This window comes from Hippopotamus amphibius, chromosome 5 (assembly GCF_030028045.1).
Source record: "Hippopotamus amphibius kiboko isolate mHipAmp2 chromosome 5, mHipAmp2.hap2, whole genome shotgun sequence".
NCBI classification, from domain to species: Eukaryota; Metazoa; Chordata; class Mammalia; order Artiodactyla; family Hippopotamidae; genus Hippopotamus; species Hippopotamus amphibius.
The window spans coordinates 115,671,743-115,695,755 of NC_080190.1; the positions used below are offsets into that span (position 1 = coordinate 115,671,743).

General features: G+C 40.7%; 2 protein-coding genes across 6 annotated transcripts in view; one reads left to right on the forward strand and one right to left on the reverse strand.

Moving 5' to 3' along the window:
• The window catches only part of SULF1 (sulfatase 1), a 161,739-nt gene that overhangs the window by 69,779 nt on the left and 67,947 nt on the right, over positions 1 to 24,013 (reverse strand). For all 4 annotated transcript variants that reach the window (XM_057735088.1, XM_057735085.1, XM_057735086.1 and 1 more), the window contains exons 3-4: positions 5,481 to 5,553; positions 4,945 to 5,174 (exon numbers count right to left, since the gene is read on the reverse strand). In XM_057735088.1, coding sequence (XP_057591071.1) covers positions 4,945 to 5,116 — 172 coding nt within the window. In that variant the 5' untranslated portion in view covers positions 5,117 to 5,174; positions 5,481 to 5,553. The remainder of the gene's footprint in view (positions 1 to 4,944; positions 5,175 to 5,480; positions 5,554 to 24,013) is intronic.
• On the forward strand, positions 21,865 to 22,316 carry LOC130853362 (ubiquitin-conjugating enzyme E2 variant 1-like). 2 transcript variants are annotated; one of them, XM_057735091.1, is made up of 2 exons: positions 21,865 to 22,042; positions 22,169 to 22,316. In XM_057735091.1, exons 1-2 carry the CDS (start codon positions 21,873 to 21,875, stop codon positions 22,314 to 22,316), a joined length of 318 nt encoding a protein of 105 aa, XP_057591074.1. In that variant the 5' UTR covers positions 21,865 to 21,872. The 2 variants fall into 2 exon arrangements, with proteins under 2 accessions (XP_057591074.1, XP_057591072.1); XM_057735089.1 differs by having other exon boundaries at positions 21,865 to 22,316.

Consider the following 24,013-nt stretch of genomic DNA (forward strand, 5'->3'; position numbering starts at 1 on the left):
TTTGTGTTTTTCTAGCTTAAAAAAACCCAGCAATTTGAAAAGATACATGCACCCCAGTGTTCATAGCAGCACTATTTACAATAGCCAAGACATGAAAGCAACCTAAGTGCTCATCAACAGTCAACTGAATCAAGAAGATGCAGTATTGGGAATTCCCTGGCAGTGCATTGGTTAGGACTCTGAGCTTTCACTGCCAAGGGCGCGGGTTCAATCCCTGGTTGGGGAACTAAGATCCTGAAAGCTGTGTAGCATGGCCAAAAACAAACAAACAAACAAACAAAATATAAAATCAATCATGCATTACTTTAAAAGAAGAAGATGTGGTACATATGTATACAATGGAATATACTCAGTCATAAAAAAGAATGCAACAATACCATTTTCAGCAACATGGATGGACCTAGAGATTGTCATACTGAGTGAAATAAGTCAGACAGAGAAAGACAAATACCACATGACATCACTTATATGTCGAATCTAAAATATGATACAAATGAACTTATTTAGAAAACAGAAATAGACTCACAGATATAGAAAACAGACATGGTAACCAAAGGGGAAATTGGGAGAGGGATAAAGTGGGAGTTTGGGATTAACATATACACACTACTATATATAAAATAGATAACCAACAAGGACCTACTGTATAGCACAGGGACCTCTACTCAGTATTTTGTAATAACCTATAAGGGAAAAGAATCTGAAAAAATAGATATATAGGTATGTATAACTGAATCATTTTGTTGTACACCTGAAATTAACAGAATATTGTAAATTAATTATACTTCAATTTTTTTTAAAAAGATATGTCTTCCACCATTAACTTTGCCTAAAAACTCGAACTATTTATAGTAGAGGCATAACCTGAACCATCTCTCAAGTTGTGGAAAAAGCAAATCCAGAAGTACAGGGACTGTTGGTTAAATTACTTAATCTTTCCATGGATTAAGTTTTCTCCTGGGATAATGATTTTTGTCTTACCCACCCAATTTGGGTGGGATGACAATAAAATGCAATAATGAGAACAAATGTTCTTTGGAAAATAAAGTGTTATCCACGCATAAGGTTCTAGCACTTTTATTAATAAATTCCTCATGTGTTTCACTCCCTTCACAAAGTACTAGTTTATTTTATTTGTCCTCAAGTTGAGGGAGGGGTTCCATTCCTACTGCATAAGAGCTTTCCTTCCCAGCTTGATTTCATAAACTTGGATTACAATCCTTCTTAGCCTTTGTCTTTCCAAACAAAGAGATACAATTGTTTTATTCTCTCCCAAAAGGAAAAGTATTCTATTATGATTTTTGTAATTGTTTTCCTAAGCCTTTCCTAAGTCTGTAATATCCTTCTGGAGGCACAGAAGCCAAAAATGCCTGCGGTATTACAGGTGCAAAAGTTTTGCTTAGGTGAAGACTCATTTGATATTTGGCAAACATAATCGCGTGTAAGTAAAAAACCAAACCAAAACAAACCATGTCGAAACCACAATGAGAGACCACCTCATACCCATTAGGATGGCTGTTATCAAAAAACCAGCAAATGGCAAATGCTGGCACGAATGTGGAGAAACTGAAACCCTTATGCACTGTTGGTGAGAATGGACAATGGTGCAGTTGCTATGAAAACAGTACTGCAGTTCCTCAAAAAATTAAAAATAGAATTATCTAATGATCCAATAACCCCATTTCTGAGTATGTATCCCCAAAGAATTGAAAGCAGAGTCTCAAAGAGCTATTTATACACCTATGTTCATAGTAGCATTATTTACAATCACCAAAAAGCAGAAGCAACACTAATGTCTAACAAGAGATCAATGGAGAAACATAGGGTGGATATACATACAACGGAATATTATTCAACCTTCAAAAGGAAGGAAATTCTGAGACATGCTATAACACAGAAGAACAGTGACGAAGGACATTATGCTAAGTGAAATAAGCCAGTCACAAAAAGACAAATACTGTATGATTCCACTTATATGAAGTACCCAGAGCAGCCAAATTCATAGAGACAGAAAGTAGAATGGTGGTTGCCAAGGGCTGGGGGTTTAAGGAGTTACTATTTAATAGGTATAGAGTTTTAATTTTATAGAGTGAAAAGAATTTTGGATATCGGTTGCACATGTGAATGTTAATGTGGTTAAATATGAATGTACTTAACACTATTGAATTGTACACTTAAAAATGGTTAAGATGATTAAGAAAAACACACCAAAAACTGAAAGCCAACTAAAGTACAGAGCAGTAGGTGTCAAGAAAGACTATGAGAATATTACAATCAGCCTGTCAAAAGTCTCCATCAAACTGTACCTACTACCAAGACCATGATTTTTCTGCTGAGAAAGGAAGTCTTCTCTAAATTTTTACCCATGACTCACTGTGGTTCATCATCAACTTGTTCTGCCAATGGGATAATAAGACCCATCTTATCTGTTATCTCAGAACCTAGGCCATGACCATGCATTTACAGGTGGCTTTAGGAAGGGCTCAATAAATATTTGTTGAAGGACAGATTGATGGAAGGAATCATGGTTAAATGTGTAGCCATGGAGACCCAGCCCTAATACAGGTCCTGAATTTACCATTTCCTAACTCATCACAGCCTATGAGACTTCTCTAAGCCTCATTTGTCTTAAGCATAAACTGAAGAGAGTCATAGTAACCACTTCATAGAGCGATTGTGAAGATTAAATGAGTAAATGCTTAGCCTGGTATCTGGGTAGGAAATCAAGGAAGGAAGTAAAGACAAGTATGTAGGAAACAGCCGGGTTGATTGAACCTGGCCAATGACTCTTCACCATTATACACATGTGTTTCCACTAGAAGCCAGTGTTTAATAATTGTTTAATAAATATTTATTGAACGAATTAATTAACTACAGGATAAGGATGAAATTTTGAATTCTGTTAAAAATACATTGATCAAACAGTTTCTTAATTTATTTTAAAGACAAGGACTGTATTTTGAAGCGGTAGATCATGACACACTTGTATTCATTTTTGGGAATTGTGTTAGCTTTTTCAGGCCCTTGCGGGTCCATTTTGAGTTTACTGAGCACCTACGAGATTCCCATTCCCAGTCCCAGCAACAGGAGTGCAACATAAATAAAACACCCCCTTGCCCTCTAGTTGCTCTCAGTCAAATGGAAGAGACAGGTATGGAAACACAAGGTGGATTAAGGGTCATGCTGGAGGAGGTCCAAGATGGTTCAAAGGAAAGTTCCATCCATCTTGCTGGAGGAGAGGATGGTTTTGGTGAAGAAAGACCCCCGAGGGTAAGGCATCTGGACTGGGTCATGAAGATTAGGTAGGGCTTCTGCAGGTGGAGAAAGGGGGAAAGGGCAGAGGCGATGAGGTGTACAAAGAATGAAACATAGGTGAGGGAGATGAAACCACCAGACACCTTGAGGGAAGTATAAGTTGTTTCCATGATGCACACAGCAAAAGTGGGGGAAGGGAAATAGCCTTAAAGAGACAGGTGGGGGCCAGATGCCCAGTGCGCATCCCCCTGCAGAGGGGAGGGGCTTGATGCTCTTGGCAGAGAAACATGTGGAGGGTTTTAAGCAGCAGGGACCTGATGAGATAGTTGCATGAAGGGAATAATAGGCAGGAGGGGCCGAGACTAGAGGGGGCAGGTGGGTCATGTGACGAACCACTAGGGAAAAAGTGGGAGAGAAGAGAATGGCTTCAGTCAAAGGGATGGATAGGAGGGATGGTAAAGAAAGTGGATTCAAATGTCCTCACTTCACTTGCTCTGTAGGCGAATGAAAACTTAAACCACCAGCCACACACATACTAAAGCCATACCTGCAGGACTTTTCATTTTGGCATGTTGCCTGCAAATCCATGGTCTTGTTGAAACAATTAAATGAGAGGCAACAGACTCTGCAAATCACCTCCAACAATTCACCTCTGCTGGCTTTTAGCGCCTTTGTTTCCAGCTGAACCCAAAGAGTTAACTTTGTTGGGATTCCAAGCTTTGGTTTCAAACTGGACATCAAAGTCCCCATCCTTGTGGATCAAGTACCAGCCTGGAGGGGTTTATCAAGGATCCTAGCCAGAGGAGTTTGTAAAGAAGCCCAGGGTACTCTGCCAGCACGAAGGCTGAAAGATACTAGTGACTGTCAAGTTCAGCGTGATGGGTAAGCCTAGCTGAGCGATTCCTGAGAGCAAGGAATTGGGTCCAGGAATGGAAATGAGTGGTGGTGACAGCTTGTAAGGGCAGGCTTTTCATCTGTCCTAGGTACCCTAGAAGAACTTGAACCTAAGCTTATGGGCAAGACCATAGGGCCAGGCCGTTAAAGAAGGTGAGAAACCCAATCAGGTGATGTAGAAACTAACCTGAAACACTGGATGTTGGCAGGCTTTCTAAGTGCTCTAGAATTAACTGAAGTGAGCAAACTCTTCAGAAAAGCATCCTGTCTAAGGTGGTAGCAGTGAATTACTACCGGAAGCTATGCAGAATACTGTAACTTTCAATTCCCTAATAATCACAAGCTGTGAATAAAGGATTCACCTTAATAATAATGGCAATCAAAGGTTCTTTTTGTATCCACCTATGCTCATACAACACTGCAGAGGATTACAGTCACAATCTCATACTCTTGAAACAACTTTGCCCAAATATTTTAAAAAGTTCTTGACCAAGAGTTTCCAAGGTGCAAGACCCAATCCTTGACTTCTATAGTTTCCTGCTTCCTGTGACCCGCCATCCTTTTATTCTCCCACCCTACCCACCGGCTTAAAAAACTTAAGATCAGAAAAGTCAAGTTGAAACACAAACCAAATGCCTTGTCATCAATACAAGTACATTTTATAAACTAGGTTGTTGGTTAAGATACACCCATTATGCGCCAAACCCCTAAAAGTTCACTGACTGTTGCTGATAATACAAGCCAGCAAGTCATTTGAGCAAGAGAGATTAACAAGCGAAAGATCCAGAGTCTCACCCAGCTCCACGTCCTGATCATCGGTGAGCACAAGAATGATGTTGGGTCGGATGTTTTTTCGTTCCTGCTGTATCCGTCCTCTGAACCTCGGGGATCTGACGGTTGAACCGAGGCTCCCCAGCAGCTGTGTGCCCAGGACAGCCAAAACCAGAGCACAGCAAGAATACTTCATTGTGTTTGGTCCAATGTCGCAAAACTGACAAAATGTCTGTCTCCTGGTTCCTGCAGGTCTGGGCAGTCAGAGAGAAAGGGAGAGGGAGAGAAGAAAATGAAATCCAAACCCCAAACACAGTTGCAGAAAAAGGACTACAATTCAGTGAGAACTGGCACATAAACTGGCAGAGGAAGGGCTGCCCATGAGTCAGAAGCAGCAAAACCTCCCAGGCATTGGGGTGTTTTCTAAGCGCTTGATTATTTTGCAAATTCACTTTTGTCCTTTATTCTCATTCCAACTTTTCCGATTTCAAAATTCATTGCCAAAATAGAATTTCCAACACAGAGCTCAGATGTAAAAGCTTTCTGACAAGAGCTAATACCTTGAATTAGGTATCCTGGTTGAATAATCAATTGCTATACTCAGAGGTATTCAGGACATCTGTAGATGGGGTCCTGGAAAGGAGGGAGAAAAAATACAGAAAGGAAACATCAGTCAAGGATTTTGATACAGATTTTTGGTCTGAAATAGTCTCTTGAAACAGCATAAATATATATGTATATATATGTATAACCTATATGTTATATTGATATATAAATGTAATAAATATAACATAAATTGTGTATAAAATATATATTTAAAATCACATATATGTATACATACAATTTATGTTATATTTCTATATAAATATAATAAATATATAAATTATATATATATGATTTAAAATCTGTACTCCAAAAGGGAGAAACAGAAGGAAATAACATTTAGAACTGCTAACAAATGACTTAAATAATATCTTCATTTCATAATCATAGATACAGTGATCTGGGTATCATCTCTGCTCACACGCTAATGGTACTTCCAACATCCCCAAGAAAATGAATGACTGATAAGGAAGAGGCAGCAGTGCCTGTGAAACCACGGTGCACCGGAGTGTTTGCATGTGGGGAGCGTTAACTCACCTGCGTATGATATTGAGTACTTATCAAGCAGAATGAAAGGTAAAGCTGTCATTTGTCATCTGCATGATGTCACTCACTACCCAGGAGAGTTCTTTCTGCTGACAAAGACTTCAGAGTAAGTGGCTGGGAGGGCAACCTTTCCCAGCCTCCGAAAAGCTCCTAACTGTCTTCCATCAGTCACCAGGGGAAGGGGTGCTTCCACCGGGCTGGGCTGGTCCCTCGGTCCAGCCCGTGTCCTCAGCGCATTGGCGCCTAAGGGGACAGAGCCCTCCTCCCACTGTCAGCACCAGCCTCACTACTGTCCAGACCCTGTGCAGCGCCACCAGCATTGAGGTTTGGCTTTGCCGCAGCAGATCTCAACCTGCAAGGCAACATGATTGATGGGCTCTGAGGCTGGAGGTTAGAGGCGACCCTTCCACCTTAAAAAATAAATAAAATAAAAATAAAATCCCGAGGGGAGCACTGTGAAATCTTTGCAAATCTGCACAGGAGGAGACTTCGGAAAGGGTTAGAAAAATGCCCCTTTCACTTTAGAACACTAACTGCTGAAAGCTGTTCTCTTGGACTTCTGAAAGATAGCGAAGGACTCATTAAAAGAAAAAAACTTTCCCTTGAATGTCATGCGGGAGCATCTGTATGGGAATTTCGGCTGCCCTAAAATTAATTAGATAGCAGCCCGCTCCAGCAGCCGCACTGTCCCCACACACCTGAGGGTCTGTATTTTGATGCTCAACAATAAACTGGCATCAGATAAATAAGCATCATGAATGAAGCGTGAGGACCTCAAAGCAGAAGGAAAGGGACTCCATCGCTCTCTCCCACGCCTTAAATTCTGGAGGGGGACATGGGGCAGCGAAAGAAGAAAGAAGAAAGACAGTGTACTATTTCCCCCTGCCATACACATTATTGTGTTTTACACAGACACACACGCCCCTATCATTTTAAACTTTATGAGCTGTTTTGTAAACAGTTCTAATGCTTTTTACTTTGCAGCCTGTAATTATTCTTCGGGAGGGAAGGAGGGAGGGAGAGAGAGAGAGAAAGACTCAATAAGAACTAGGTTTTCAAACAAAAATCCAGTGTCTGCAGCAAGGCAGTCCTGACCACATTATCTGCAGAGCAACGAGCAAGCCACCTCCGATTGATCCTGCGGCTTGAGAAAGTCAATACGTACGGTTTGGTGTATGGGTTTTTTTGTTTGTTTTCTGTTTGGTAATAACTCGAGGTTATTTCAGTGATTGCGGTGCCTGCTGAACAATGAAAGCCCACAATTGTTCTGCCCTGACTGTTGGGTTTCTGGGCATTTGTTTTAAATCATGAGAAAACTGATACGAGCACAAAAGGACAGGAAAGCGAAAGAAATGAGTGAAACAATGGCTTTCTCCCACAGAACATGCATCAGCCTAAGAGTTAAATAGAGAAAAGTCTTAGGGGGTGCTAAGACTTGAAGTAGCAAAACTTTGCCCACCTTTCAAAGCCGGCAGGGGTGTGTAAAGAGAGAGTCAGCAGGGTTTCTTGCATCTGCTGTCATTTAAACCAAACTCTGCTGACAATGGTGACCTAGAAAATACAGTCAGACTCATTCTATTGAGGGAACAGCAGTGTTTGGTTTAAATGATCGGTCACACATGCAACTGAAAATTCTTGACAATTAAGATGCTGATAACATTCCCTGGATCCCAATCAATGTTCTGGGTTATTCTTTTCTGTATTTTATTTACTTTACTTTCTCCGTTAGGAAAAAGAAAATTAGCCTCAATGGTACCTTGTATAAACTATGCTGAAAATCATTTCCTAATAAAGAAAAGGGAGAGCAGAGAGGATGCATGTTTTACCTCTAAAGTGGCTTTCCTTTCTGGAGAGATAAGGGTGTAGAAGAGACCTATGCTATTTTTTCTGCCGTCATTTATTATCGATTTAGGGGATTCATATGTAAAAGCCGAGAAATTGAGTGGTAAAGAAAATGGGACTTTCAGACAGGTCTGGCCAGCAGGAGCGCTCCCTTTACTAAAACACACAAAACACACCACTCTGAAGAAAAGAGCACACAGACAATTCTTTATTCAAAAATGACCTTTTAGAACCTGTCATCCTCTCATTGCCTGGTTTCCAGCTCCAGAAGGAAAAGAAGTGAAGAAGAAAAAAAAACCTGACAGACAAAATGCAGACTTCGACAAAGAAGACAAGGATGCAATGTTTGAATTGGATACTTTGTGGTGGACGGCAAGTGTCCTTAGAGACTAACAATTTGTCTTGAGAAATAGTTGAAAATGGGAGAAATGTCAAAAGAGGTTTTTCTCACACATGGAAAGTGAGCTTGAGGAACCGTGCTGTATTCATGAACCAGGACCAGAATACAAGCTGTCTTTTCTTCCAGCTCTAAAATGAAAACACCAATTGTAGCTATGGCCAATTGGTGTGGAAAGTTTACAGCATTTCGTTTGGGGCAGTCAAGCCAACTATAAATGTGACATTAGAAGTTTCAAGTCACATATAAAAGAAAGAAAAGACTGGGAAGCGTTCAAGCCAACTAGACAGAAAGTCTAGTTCACATATGCTTGTCTAGCAAAACTCCACACTTGTTGCCCTGGTAGGTTTAAGGGGGTCTCTGTCTTCAACACCCTCCCCACCCTTGTCTGGGCAGCTGCTGCCAAGGTAAAGGGGATGGTGGCCATATGCTTGTCCACTGCAGTGGCTGTCAAGGTGTAATCTGGGACTTGGGAGGACCCTGAGATCCTTGCAGGCAAAGTCCACAAGACCAGAACTATTTGGATAAGAATACTGACACTTCATTTCCCTTTTTCACTTCGTTGACATTTGCACTAATGGTCTAAGAGCAGTGGTGGCTAAAACTACTTTTGTACGAATGAAGGGAGCATCACATACAGTTAAAAAAAATACTGTTTCACTCAAGATGAAGCAGTAAAATGATTAATTTGATTAAACCTTGACCCTTGAATATGCATCTTTTCTTTTAAGTTTTCTGTTTTATGAGAGAGAAGGGACACATAAAACCCTTTGCTGCCTACGGAGCTGTGATGCTTGTCGAGGGAAAGCACTTGTATGACTGAGTTGCAAAGTGAACTAGACATCTTTTTTCCTTGTTTTTATTCGAACACTATTTTTAGTTGGAAGAATTGTTTGGACTTGGATTTTTGGCAGACATTTTCTCGAGTCATGAATGAAATGAGACAGTCATTTCAAGGAAAGCAACAGATAGTATTTGTCATATTTGTTGCCAATGACAGAAATCTAGTTTTCAAGTCAAAAGCAGAATTGTGGAAAACTTGTATCTGCCACTGTGAGCTTGGCAGCTTTCCAATATGTAAAATCTTTCTGATGACATTGATGTTGCTATTAACAAATGTTATTTTGTGATACTGTAAAATGAAATGTGTCAACATTTAGACTGTTTGCATAATTCATTGAACCAATGTTTCCCAAATGATCAAATACAATGTTATGAAATCATACATAGGTTAAAAAAAAATTCAGTCAAAATGCAAGATGACCACTGGATTTGAATATAAGAGTATGAAAACTCACTGATATGGTTTCAGATTTCTTACTACAACTAACCTTTAGGAATCACCACTTGTCAAGTTTTGGTATAGCATCAAAGAAGATCTACAAGTATCTGAAAAAGCTCTTGAAATACATCTCCTTTTCCAACTATTTATCCATATGAGGCTGAATTTTATTCCTGTACCTCAACCAAAACAATATATTTCAACAGACTGAATGCAGAAGCAGATATAAGAATCTAGTTCTTTTACTCAGATAAATATTAGATTTGCAAAAATGTAAAACATGCCACTTCAGTCACCAATATTTTTTTGGTTTAAATAATAACTATAAATAAATAGTTAATTTTCATAAAATATATCATTTAACATATAATAGATTCATTGGTTTTTACTTAGTGTTTTGAAAATTTCTTAGTTTGAATTTCTAAATATCAATAGCTATATCCCCCGTAAACACAAGCTTAGTAGTATAAAGGGATTAAAAACATAATTTCGATAATATAAAGGGATTCCGAGCCCAAAGGGTTTGAGAATTATTGGCCTAGAGTATACTTGGTTCCACAGTTAAGCCCCGCCTCTCACCTCTAAGGCTATAGATTTTGCCATAGTCACAAACTTAGTTCATTTTTTTTCCCCTTAAAGCCTTGAAACTGTCCTAAGCTCTAAATGCCTGGTATCCCATAGGAGTTGTTGAGTGATGACATTCTGTGTGTTTTTTTTTAAATCTGAGAACAACACAGAGCTTTATACGTACACCTCAAGTATGTGAGAGACAGGCTCAGAACCACCCACTCAGCACAGAAATCAACCTCTCAAGGATGGGGTAAAGGAATTGTTTCTAGTACAAAGCAACAAAAGCCACTCCAGAGTGAAGACAGAGAGAAAAAAGGGACACCATAACCAATCACAGCAGCAGGGGAGATTAGGTCAGCAGCATGCAATGATTCAAAGCTGTATTCAGCCAGAACACACTTAGTTTATCAGTTAGCGTGAAGCAAAATAGGATTATACCAGCAAGAAGCTGGTATCCACCCTCCCCCGCGCCCCCCCAATCGACACAGTTCTCACATTTCCTCGGGTCCGTTTACATGGCCCTCTTCCTTTAATTTTGACTTTCAGGTTTCTCATATATCACTTTTTGCTTTAGAGGAAGCCTTCAGGATGTGCTGGTTTCTTTATGATATATGTGAAACCATGAAGGAGCTAATTTCTTCTTTTAAAAACCCCATGGCTGGCAAAGTTCATCTACTGTTAATCCCCAGAAAGCCTGTTTCCTGATCTAATTTATTACAACTCCAAGCAAAGAAGATAGACAACAGTCTCCTTCTGGTGCAGTAACATTTTTATACCCCTCGAATAATAAATCTCTTCCAACCACCAAAGACAGCTGGAAAGTGTGCATCTCTGGCCTGGAGCACCTCTGGGGAAATCCTTGACTAAATGATGAGATCCTCCTTGAACAATGTTTGCTTTTCTTCCCGTTTTCCCTTTCTGCTCTTTCTCCCCGCTCCCCCCGCCCCGACCCTGTGAATCCTAACATTAGAAGGAACCTTGAAAAGTCATCTAGTCACAAAATTGTTAGCGTTGGTTATCCCTGGGGTACGGTGAGGGGGAGGGACCGATTTTATTTTTTTATTTTATCTATGTCTAAGTTGGATTTTTTCCCATGAGCTCTTGCATGATAAAAATAGAAATAAGTAAATTTACGTTGCTAGGCTTTCCCTCTGTCTTCTCGTGGAGGAAGAGAACAGACAGAAAGAGGTAAGTAGTGATAGGAATGAAGTGAGAGGTCATAGCAAGAAATGTACTTTTGAGAGTTATTCCACAAAGGTAGGAACTAAAACCACATGACAACAAGCTCACCAAGAGCATTTTAGAGAATGCAGAGTCCAAGACTGAGATTCATCCAGCTAATTTCAAATCAAAATTAGCAAAACAAAGAAAGCCAAGATAACCTAAAAATGATGAAAAAAAACCCCCAAAACCCAAAAGGACCTGATATTCCTGAAGCAGATGCTACAGAGTGTCCAGAGGATCTGATAAATGGTCACGAGTTTCGATGGTGGCAATGAACTTCAAGATAACGACAAGAAAAAGACTGTTGAACTTTAAAAATGGAGGCATTGGAAACTTCAGTTTGGGTCTGGTGAAAGGATAGCACATTGATAAAAAGAACCGCAAATCTGGTCTTAGGCATCTTAGCTATGTCTTAAAGTATTTGATTTATTACATTAAATTTGCCTTTAGTTTCATATCTTTATAGCTTATCTGTATTGAAGTAGCTGGAGGTATTGCATAAATCAGCAGAAACAGTTTGTTGCAATAAAGACAAGAGCAAACCCCCAAATATCAATGACAACACATATGACAAGTCACACACAGAGTGACAGGGAGCTTTGCTCTGTCCAGTCATGCAGGGATGCAGGCTGATGGGGGCAGTGTTGTTTTGTTGCTGCAATAGCTGCACCAAGAAGCAGAAGAAAAAAAACCTGGAGAATCTTGCAGGAGAGCTTTTCATAGCTTCAACCCGGAAGTGACGCAGATCACTTCTACTATTTTATTGGCTGTAACTAGTCACATGACCCCATCCAACTGCAAGAGGGCTGAGAAACACAGCTGAAGTGTGCTGAGCACTACTGTCTACCACAAGCATCAAGTTTCTTCAGTACTTCACGTATTCACCTTTTTTTCTAGGTAGATAGACACACTTGCGTGTGCACGCATGCACACGCACATACTTAAGATATGTGTATAAGTATATTCACACATGCAGACACATATTTAAGTAATGAAGAAACAGTCTTTTTCGTAGCTTAAAGTTCTACCATTTGCAGGTACTAAAAATGCACCTTTTAACAGATTTGGGAATTCTGGGGACATGATTCATATTCGTTTGTTTCCCTGATGTACCTAATCTGGCACAATATCAACTTAAAGTTCCACAGTCCTTATGATACATATAAGTTGAAGAAAATGTTTCTAAAAATACAGTTAGGTGCTATATTTAGATTTCAGGAGCATTTCTCAAAATATTTTCTTGTAGTTAACATCTATGTGAGGAAAGAGGAACACCTGACTTGGCTTTAAAAATTAAGCCACAATCAAGAGAGTTCCCACTGGTCTCCTTTCTATGCTCTAAAGCTTGCTACCAATGTAACGCTCTTTAACATTTTCTCAGGGTTTAAAAACAGAAGAGTGGAGATACGTGTTCTTTCTGAGGGAGCCTGCTGGCTTCACACAGAGTCATGACCAAGAAAATGAGGTCTGGGAACACAGTGTGAAAAATGAATATGCATTTCAAAAGACAACAAATTCTAGTTCATAGCTCAAGATCTAGGGGCAAATTACGGGGAATAGCTCTGTTTTTAAATTTTTCCTTCCACAACATATTACTTACAGGAGAACCTTTAGAGAAAATCAAACATCCATATTTAAGTCAACTCCTTTGCTCAGAGGCCTATTTTCAAGGAAACCCTAAAATTCAGATCAGTTCATGTATTATTTCAAAAATACTTCCTTCAGGAATTGTACTGGGAAATGCTGGTTTGAGACTTTTTGTTATTGGTTAAATGTATCATTCCAAATCTTTTAATCACAAAATCATCTTCAACATGTGCTTTATATGTACTTAATTCTTCTACTGTCTTCAGATTGCCATCTTTCCTTCAGCTGTATACGGATCTCCCAGTGACTACCAAGCACAGTGGTACATCTATCAAGTAAAAAAAGCAAACGCTACTTAAGTTTCAAGTGAAATTCAGGCCTGCCATTGTGGAAAATATCATTAGTAGAACAAACAGAGTAACTAGCAGATCCTCTAGGAAAGTTAACATTAATTTTAGCCACAAGACACACATAAAGCATACAACAAAGATACATTGTCTACCCATTTTTATTGACATCCATCTGATTTATGACATTCTTGTCCAATCAAATTCATCTACCTACCCTCAAAACAGTATTTGGACATAGAGCTATTTATCACAGTCTTCAGGTGAATTAGCACCTGAAGAGACACTAGCACATTTTTAATAAATTCGAATCATGGTACTTGCAGAGAAGGCCTGTAGTAACTTGAAACTTAAAGTATGACTCTGTCTCAGATTTTTGTCCCGACAGAAGTGGGAAATATTTTAGCTAGTGAAAACTCACATGCTACTCTATTGTTACCAAAGAGTGAACTTTATGAAGTTTTAAGCAGAAGAATTTACAGAAGGAAAATTTTAAGAGCTGTATTATCACCCTAAACTATTCTCTGTCATAACTGTAAAATAATCTTCCTGCAAAGGCTCAGATTATGATCTATGTCTATGGACACTTGGGGCAAATGTATGTTTATTGTCACAAGAGTATCTTTATAAATAGATGTTTACAGTTGGCCAAGTCCTTAAATCTCATCTACACTTCTATACTACAAACACCCAATGGTGCTCTATTTCCAGAATTTATTTTCTCACTAACTACTTGACTCTGTTTTAAACCTTCATTTCTCAGCACACACAAGACCAGCACTTGTCACACAAAGGAGCTGATATAATTAAACCAGATGATGTGGCCCACGCGTAAGATCAGTCATTCATGAAAGCTGGTCACCAGAGGCCATTTCAAACAATGCATATTTCAAAGTAATCTAAAGTAATCCCTTCTCTCCACAGATTTGGTTTCCATAAAGTCTTAAGCACATGTGTGCTGCAAAAAGGAGGCTTATTAAAACCTGATGTGATATTGGAGATTACAATGCAACACGGTTGGGCTGATTTTAATATCTGAGTCTTCACGAAGAAAGCGTTTTTCAGTTATATTTGTAAGCTTACCAAAACATTATGCATACAAAGGTACATGATGTTTACTTATTAAGAAAAAAAAATAAAGAATGTTCCCCTGTTATCTGAATTGGGCTTGTATATAAAATTTGCATATAAAAGTGGAGGAGAAACTAAAACAGTTTTCAATGATGGACAGATTAGCAAAGAGCAGCATGTATTTATAACTCTAAAGAGAGAGGAGCTTAGATTGTTTAGACAATTCCTTATAAAGTTGTGAATCTCTAGTATATCATTCTTTTGGCTTGCTATGGTGAAACGTTATCAAAATGTGTCAGATAACAGCGTGACAGCTTCAAAATATTAGTTATCATTAGTAGCAATGGATTATTAGGTAAGTCTGGCTGCCTGTGAAGTTTACAAAGACCTCCAGTCCTGGTGGGTCTCTGGAGGATTTGTTTGTTTGTTTGTTTTTCCTGACCTATGTCTTGATTATATTTAGTTTCAATCGTGGATGAAATTACAGAGGATTAGATTTGATATGCTTCTCGTCCCTCCATTTCAGCATCTCCTACCTACAGCTTTGTATCCTTGAAACTCAAGCAAAAGGAAACATGTAGGTAATCATGAACAAGTTTGCAAAATGAGCAAACAGCAATACCCTGATACAGAAAATCTGCTGTTCCTTGTTGGAACATGGCTTCACAGGACAGATCATATATGAGAAAGGAGAAGAGCAACCTCCACTCTAGAGAGCTAATATGAAGGAGAAGTCTTGAAAATACCTTATAGCATCTCTGAGTTTGATGGTGTTATGGAGTAAATGTTTACATCCCCTCTTTCCCCATTCATATGTTAAAATCCTAATCCCTTACTGTGATGGTATTAGGAGGCAGGTGTCGTTGGGAGGTGATTAGGTCATGAGGGTGGAACCCTCATGAATGGAATTAGTACCCTCATAAAAGGGACCACAGAGAGCTCTCCCACCCACCTTATACTACACGAGGACACTGAGAAGATGGTCATCTGTGAGCCAGGCAGTGGGCTCTCACCAGATACCCAATTCACCAGCACCTTGATGTTGGACTTCCAGCTTTCAGAATGATGAGAAATAAATGTTATTTAAGCCACCCAGTCTATGGTATTTTTGCTATAGCAGCCTGAATGGACTAAGACAAGGGATCTTAAAGTTCATCCAGATTAACTTTTAACTAATGAATAAAACTTCTCTAGACCACCAATGAAAAATGCCCCTGTCTAGGTAATACAGAACTCATTATGCTACCTGTTTAGTTTTGAGCAGCACTAAGGTTAAAAAAGTCTCCCTTTTATTGAACAAAAATCTGTCTTCCTATCTTCTAGGTATTTAATCATCCTCTATTCTACTGAGCCACACAAAATAAGTCCATAGTCTCCTCAATAACAAATGCTTTAAATATTTGAAGATTGTTTCCATCTAACTCCTGAGTCTTTTCCTGTTAAAAAACATACCTATGTGGCGAATTATGGGAGAGCAGTGGTTGTTCTGAATTGGGCCACTGGTTGGTTAAGTATTGGATCAATAGATCCTATAAAGCTGTAGTTACACAGATAGGAAGCCAGTATATTTAATGTCCACCTGGCTTAAAGGAATTCTGACTACTAGGCTACTAATCAATGCTTTATATGTTCACCAAGAAAAATTCCCTCATATACCACTACTTTCATGTTTGGACTAAATTCAACTCAGAAATCTCTCAAAATTTGCATAAGTTACTTGTTAATCAGTTTTACTGGAGGATAAAGCCAGACAAGAAAGATGAAGATCCAGGCTTAGAGTCAAAATCCAAGGACTAAATATTTTTCATTCCTTTACAATTTAGTCACTGATGTCTCTCTAGATTTTAAGGGAGCTTTTCTTCTAAGAAGGGACACCTTCTTTATCACATTTGGCTCCCAGTTTCAGAATATCGGATACTTTAAAAGAACCATGCAAGAGAAGAACAATCATTTTACTATTAAACAAAGGCCCCAAGCTCAAGTACTTAAACCATAAGGTAGAGCAGGCGTTCGCCATAATCACTGGAAGTCTTGTTAATTATTTCGGAGTTCCCAATTCCAGGGTGGGGCCTAAGAAATTGCATTTCTACCAAGTTCCTAGGGGATGCTGATGCGGATAGTACCGGTCCAGGGTACAGCGATCAATCCACGAGCATTAGCAAAAGGAAAGGTAGATGCAACCAAGCCTGGGGCAGGTGCTTCAAGTCTTTTCATGAAGGTTGATCTCTCTCAGGCCTTTGCAGTGGCTAGGACAGCTGATCATTCACAAAGTGGGACTTGAGATTGCCAACTATTTCACAGCTGATAGGATCATTCCGTAAGATCATCTTTTGCAGAGTTGCCCCAAAGGCAAGCATTCCAACACACTCACTAGACATGGGCAACTTCAGCAAATATCCAGAATTGTTTCTTGGAGCAGCTTTCAAATAACCCTCTAATATCCCTTTCTATAGATTCTCTTTCAATGTCCAAATAAACTAGGTTCCACAAATCCTTGAATACATGAACTAGTGAAGTCTGACAGTGGCCTTGTGCAAGGTCAAAGTTTGCTACACTTGTTAAACCACTGGTAGGCACTAAAATAGGTTTACTACCACCACAATTTGTTTTCCACCTTTAGGTAAATTATTACTAGAGATTAACGTGGCAGAATGAGTTACTTGCTTTTGTTTTGAGGAAGCCCAACCTCCGGTTGCTAATTCTGTGCAGCTGTCTCTGCCAGTCACCTACTCTGGGTCTTTTACCTCCATCCATCACCTCCTCTTTGAGACCCGGGCAGACAAATACAGATGCAGTAAAAAACCAAACTGACTCAATGACGCAGTATGATCCCAGAAGATCTCAACCCACCACGATGCTCGACACACATTAGGTGCTCTGGGAAACCCCAAGCTGAATTCCTCTTCTCACATTGAGCAAGAGGAGGGAAAGGGATGAAGTCACAAAAAAGTGACCTGGAGAAGTAGGACCAAACTTCCTGGAACTGGAACAGTGGGCGGAAACAGAGTGACGGTTAAGTTTGCAACCTTCCGAACTACTTTGTGTATCTTTAATTCTTGTAGCAGCCACTTCTCAGAAGACTTGAGTCATCTTGATCGAGCAGGAGCAGGAATTCTGGGGTCTGGGTGTTCCAGTTGCCCGATTTCAGGCCGTATCTTCCAGCCTCACGTGATGGCTGTGCGAACCCGGGCACTTAGAAGTGGCACAACTTGAACTTGTGGCCTTCCCCCTCACGCTTTCCTTTTATTGTCTATTTCTCCTTCATTCCTCACATTCTACTGCCCCATATGCCCCCCGACTACCTAAAGTTCTTCACCTCTCCAACTTTTCTTTTGCTTTCCTGAGTCTCCGAGCTTCAATAATTTCCAACAGGTGGATCAGATTTTACATTTTATTCAGAAGCAACAATTTTCGCTTATATCCGTTGAGCACGTACCATGTACTGAACATGTCATCAGCTCCCTCTAGCCCCACCACATACCAATGAAGCAGGCACGACTATTGCTTTTTTTTTTTTTTAATGAGGAAACTGAGATTCATAGACGTTAAGGAATCTGTCCAAGATTACACAGCAAGGAGCAGAAACTTTGTTTGTAACTGCTGTTTTTGTGTTTTCTCCTGAAGTGCATTTTCACTTGAAAAGATCTTGGAGGCCTAGTGAATTCTGAATCAGCCAAATGAACAGAAATCTGGGGGCAACACTGGGTGCCAGGTGTCGCTGATGTTCCAAGGCTGCTGCCACTGTGCCTTAGAGCAGCCGCCCCAGGAGCACGCACGCACCAGGGCATCGGTATTGCAGCCACACACCATGTACAGGCCCCCTTTCACCTTCCACACAGAAGGGGACCCCGCAGAGCCTAGTAAAACAAAGACGCGTTGCTGGGCGAGAGAGTGGACGGGTGCGGCTGAACATGAATATTCAAGACCACGCGTCACAGCTCCATGAATTGGGGGGGTCTCCTCTATTTGTATTTAGCATTGTGTAGTCGCGAGACCACTTGCAATGACGGATTCATCCTGGGGGCCGAGGCAGAAGGTGACATAATTTGTGCGTGGTCACGAAGTTGGTCATTCTCAGGCTCCGAGTTAGCGCTGGAGGGCTTCGTTTTCCAGAGATGAAAAGAAGATTGGACTTGACTTTCTGCTTTGTGCCTGTGATCCCAGAGATCCACACCCTCAACCCCTGAAATCTTCTGAAAGGAGGGCAGGTGGCTGCCAGCTGTCCTTAACCCACACCCCCATGACGTCATCCTCAGGGTCACCAATCCACGGGGACCCCATCCACTGAGTCCACCCCCCCACCCCCAGAAGGCCTTGTTCCCCGGCCCACAGCGGCCCTCCCCAACTTGCCAGGTGGAGGAGGGGACAATCTGGTTCCCATACAGCACGTGGCTGCTTGTGGCTGTTTTTCCACGGTCTCTTCAAGTGCAATTTTAACGGAGGTTATTCGTAGTCATACCTCAATTACCTATCACAGTGTGGGGAAGGGTCTCCAAATTTGTGAATTTCCATGAAACCTTACTTTAGTTAAAGGCAGGAGTTTAAAACAAACAAACAAACAAAAAGGAACCATTTCAAAGCACACTGAATTTGCAAAGAAAAAAAAATTCCAAAGCTCAGAGACTTTTAACAAAAAAGGAAGGGTTATGCCTCCCTGTGTTACCTGAAGGCTGCAGGGGTGGTGGCTCTCTGAGTCTTCCCACTCCAGGCCTCAGGCCGAGGCAGCAGCCCTGATGCGAGACACACTGTTCTCAGGACAGATACTGGGTGCAGGAGAGCTGGTGGAAATCTGAAATGCCGCTCAAAGCCATCTGCTTGGACACATCTGACGCACCTGCTTGATTGCCTTTGGCCAAAGCAACACAGGCGGTGGAGCCCAGGGTGGGGTAGAGGTACGTTCTGCTCCCTGGGAGGCTCTACAAGCCCCAGGCAGTGGGCAGGGACCCTGAACGCTGGTCACTTCTCTGGTGGGGGAGGGGCGGCAATAATCGGGTTTACGGTTTCATCTACGACACGCACTTTCAAAAATTAATCCCGTATCTCCTAGTCTTCAAAAAATACTGGGGATGATGCCACTGTTCTGATTCATGGCTCTGGGCCGTCACTGTTAACATAAAAACTGCTTTTAGCTATAATTCAGCCTTTTTCTACGGGATACTGGGATATGGAAAGCTGTTTGCCCAACACATAAATGACAAGGGCCTGATACTGTTCGGAATTACTTATGAATACTTTTCATCGTGTTATCTACCTCCATCACTATCCATGATCACTTCTAGTTATTGTAAGTGTATTCACCTCTCACAACTCCGCCCTCCCTCTGCTAACACGCTAGGGAGATGATGAAGAGATGGTTTGATAGATCTGTGTTTAAAATAAGAGTGAAGACATGAGGGTCTCTCTCAAGCACAGTACGTGGGTGGGTCTGGTGCACAGACTCTGGGACAAACATTTGGGGGTGGGCGCTTCACGCGGTTATTAGATTCCTTCTTGTTCTTGTGTGTCTGGCTGGTGGAGGGTGTCAGATAAGCAGAGTCAGGGAAGACTGGGTTTGGAGTTGAGTTTGACGGGAGCACACCTCCCCCCCAACACCGCTTTGTCATTTTCCATATTCTTTCCTCAGCTGTTGACTAAGCACTAAAACTACCTGTCATTTCTTGCTCCATTCCATTTACTTTAATCACCACATACATTTAATTCATCAACCTTGTAGAGCTCCTGGGTAAAGCATGATAGGAGATAATGGGTGAATGAGAAAAGAGCCCTGCTTTCAAATGGAGAGTTACACCCAGTGCTGCGTATAATACACATCCAGAATGTGCTGGCAACTGGCCTCTTTCTAAAGGTTGGACATACAGCACACTTTGAAAGTCTCCAGCATATATTCAGAAAAGACAAAAACTCTAATTTGAGAAGATACATGCACCCCAATATTCATACAGTGCTATTTACAATAGCCAAGACATGGAAGCAACCTAATGTCCGTCGACAGATGAATGGCTAAAGAAGGTGTGGTACATATATACGATGGAATACTTCTCAGCCACAAAAAGAATGAAATAATGCCATTTGCAGCAACGTGGATGGACCTAGAGATTATCATACGAAGTGAAGTAAGTCAGATGGAGAAAGACAAATATCATATGATATTGCTTACATGTGGAATCTAAAATATGATACTAATAACTTATTTACACACAGAAATAAACTCAAAAACATAGAAAACAAACTTCTGGTTACCAAAGGAGAAAGGCGGGGGAAGGATAAATTGAGAATTTGAGATTAAGAGATATACGCTACTATATATAAAATAGATAAACAACAAGGACCTACTGTATAGCACAGGGAACTATACTCAATATCTTGTAATGACCTACAATGGAAAAGGATGTGAAAAAGAACACACACACACACACACACACACACACACACACGAGGGTGAGTCAAAAATCATCCGCACTCTGGCTGTGTATATAGAACTGAATCACTTTGCTGTACATGTGAAACATTATAAATCAACTATACTTCAAAAAAAAAAATTTAAAAAGAAAGGCCCAGGGCTCCCAGAAGGTGCACAATATTCGCTTTGGGTTGATATCACCCTGAACACCATAGTGGAGTTTGATGTTCATTTTTTTCCAATGAAAACAAACCCCGAGGAGCTATATTAGACAGTCAAGGTAGATGAAAGTCAAATATTTCCAACTTGCTTAGTGGACAACTATTTCTTAGCTGGCACTTTCCTCTGGTATATATTTAGTTATCTTCTGAAAGCCTGACCTTACGTTGATAGTAATTGAACTGTGAACAACATTTTTCATACGCTTAGGTGTTTTCTTGTATCTCAAATCCCATTATTATCTTTGTTGTTCTGTGGATAAAATAACTCCTCCTATGTTCACAATGCATCACAATTCAGGAGAGACTTCGGCATGAATTATTAGTGTTTGTTCTTCACAACAGCTTCTATAGGAAGCTAGAGCCAGGATTATTATTCCTTCTCTAATCCAACATCATCCCCTACAGGAGGTTCGGAAAGCTGAAGCTGAAACTCACATTCAGGTTCTGACTCTCAGCCTGGTGGCTTTTTCCCCTAATATATCAGTTCTTTTCCATTTTACTCCATTGTTTTGTGAATAACTGCCAACTTGATCACCCCTGGACACACATGTTAAAAATATACACACTAACGTAATGCACAAACATGCAAAGAAAAATGCACTTGTATGAGTTTCAAACTTTTCATTGCAACTTTTCAGTGCAACTTGAGGAAACAGAATGTTGGTTTTTAGGTTTACTTATTCTTTCTGCACAAACCCACAACCAGTGAAGATATAAAGAAGAATGTCCCTAGTAATGGAACAGAGTGAGTTAAAGTGCTAGCGCTGCTTCCTAATAATTTTAGCAATACTATTATGTTGATTAGAATATCCTTAATACAATCATAGGTTAAAAAAAGGTACGGAAAGGACAGTGACGCAAGATGGCAGCCACCATGGGCTCGGGAGTAAAAGTCTCTCGCAATTTCCGACTGTTGGAAGAACTCGAAGAAGGCCAGAAAGGAGTAGGAGATGGCAGAGTTAGCTGGGGTCTAGAAGATGACGAAGACATGACACTTACAAGATGGACAGGGATGATAATTGGGCCTCCAAGAATAATTTATGAGAACCGAATATACAGCCTTAAAATAGAATGTGGACCTAAATACCCAGAAGCACCCCTCTTTGTAAGATTTGTAACAAAAATTAATATGAATGGAGTTGATAGTTCTAATGGAGTGGTGAACCCAAGAGCCATATCAGTGCTAGCAAAATGGCAGAATTCATATAGCATCAAAGTTGTCCTGCAAGAGCTCCGGTGCCCAACGATGTGTAAAGAAAACATGAAACTCCCTCAGCTGCCTGAAGGACAGTGTTACAGCAATTAATCAAAAAGAAAAACCACAGGCCCTCCCCTCCTCCCCATTCGATTTAAGCAGTCTTCATTTTCCACAGTAGTAAATTTTCTAGATACGTCTTGTAGACCTCAAAGTACTGGAAAGGAAGCTCCCATGCAAAGGCAGTTTATCTTAAGATACTGTAAATGATACTAATTTGTTTGTCCACTTGAAATATATAAGTTGTGCTATAAAAAATCATCCTGTCAAGTGTAACCACTGTCCACAGAGTTGAACTTCTGGAATCAAGAAAGTATATTTAAATCGATTCCCATCATAACTGGTGGGGTACATCTAACTCAACTGTGAAAAGACACACCACACAATCACCTTGCTGCTGATTACATGGCCTGGGGTCTCTGCCTTCTCCCCCTCCCCCTCCCCCTGCCTCCCTCCCTCCCTGCAACAGCCCCCCAGCTTGGGGCGGCTTGTTAGAGTAGATGTGAAGGTTTCAGGTCACAGCCTGTGGGACTACTGCTGGCTGTGTGGGGGTGCTTCGTCTGCATCCCTGGTTTCTTTCTTTAAGTCGTAAATGATGCCCCCTTCCAAGCCATCATCCTCTTGCCCACTCTCCACTACCACCCTTGGCCGAAGCATAGATTGTAACCCCCTCTGCTTCCCTCTGAAATTGGCCTTTGGTGAGGAATTCAGGGCTTTCCCCATGTCTTCTCCCCCCACCTTAATTGAGGGGTGCTGCTTTTTTCCTTCCTCCTCCTCAAGTCCCCTGTTGCACCATCACCACCCAACACTTCCATGACACTTCCTTGCTTTGGCCAGAAGCCATCAGGTAAGGTTGGAAAGGGTCTCTGACCTCCCTCATTTACTTTTGGAACCACAATTTATGTACTCTCCACCAGCCTGGGAAATGATATGGGTTCTCAGCCCTGCCACCCTATGCTGTCATTGTCAGCTGACGTGTTTTTTTTAGCTCAGGTTTTGATAAGGTGAAAAGAATAGTCACCAGGGTTACTCAGACCTGCCAGCTCTCGAAGTCCTTAAACTTGGTTAAACTTGGAGAAAGGCCACAGAAGACACTTGTAAGCACACACGGTCCCTCTGAATGGTTTTCTTTTCCTGTAATTGCTTTTGCTTTTAAAAATTGAAGAAGTTTTAAACAGGGCTCTCATTTGGTCATCCTTGAAAAATCCATTTGGGTCTAGTTTGGAATCTAACAACTGGAGCAAAAAGAACCTTCAATTCGGTGCCTACTTTGGTTTTGGTGCTGCTGCTTCTCATGGTCCCTAGCAGGGATTGAGAAAGAGCTCGGTGTGCACGGCAGATCCCCGAAATTCCTGGCAAATTGCTGCGTTTTTCCACATTTCTATTCAGGACCACTAAATGCTGAGATGTGGATGCATACCGAAATAAAAGCGATTCATTGTGTTCTAAAAAAAAAAAAAAGGTATGGAAAAAACACCTTTTTGGTAAAAATATGTCTATGAAGTAATTTGGATTAAGTAAGTTGAGGATTAAATAACTTGAGGAAAGCCTTGAAGATATGTTCATTTTAACATTTTAACGAAAGCAGAAAAGAAAGTCAGATTGATTACACTACTGAAAATGCATTTGTAGGTGACATGAAACTCAGTTAAATAGGAAAAGACAGCTTTGTAGGAAGTTAGCACCTTCTCAGTGGACAGCGGCTGGAAAACTTGTAGTTGTCTAGGTAGGAGTCAAGGGGAGAGGGT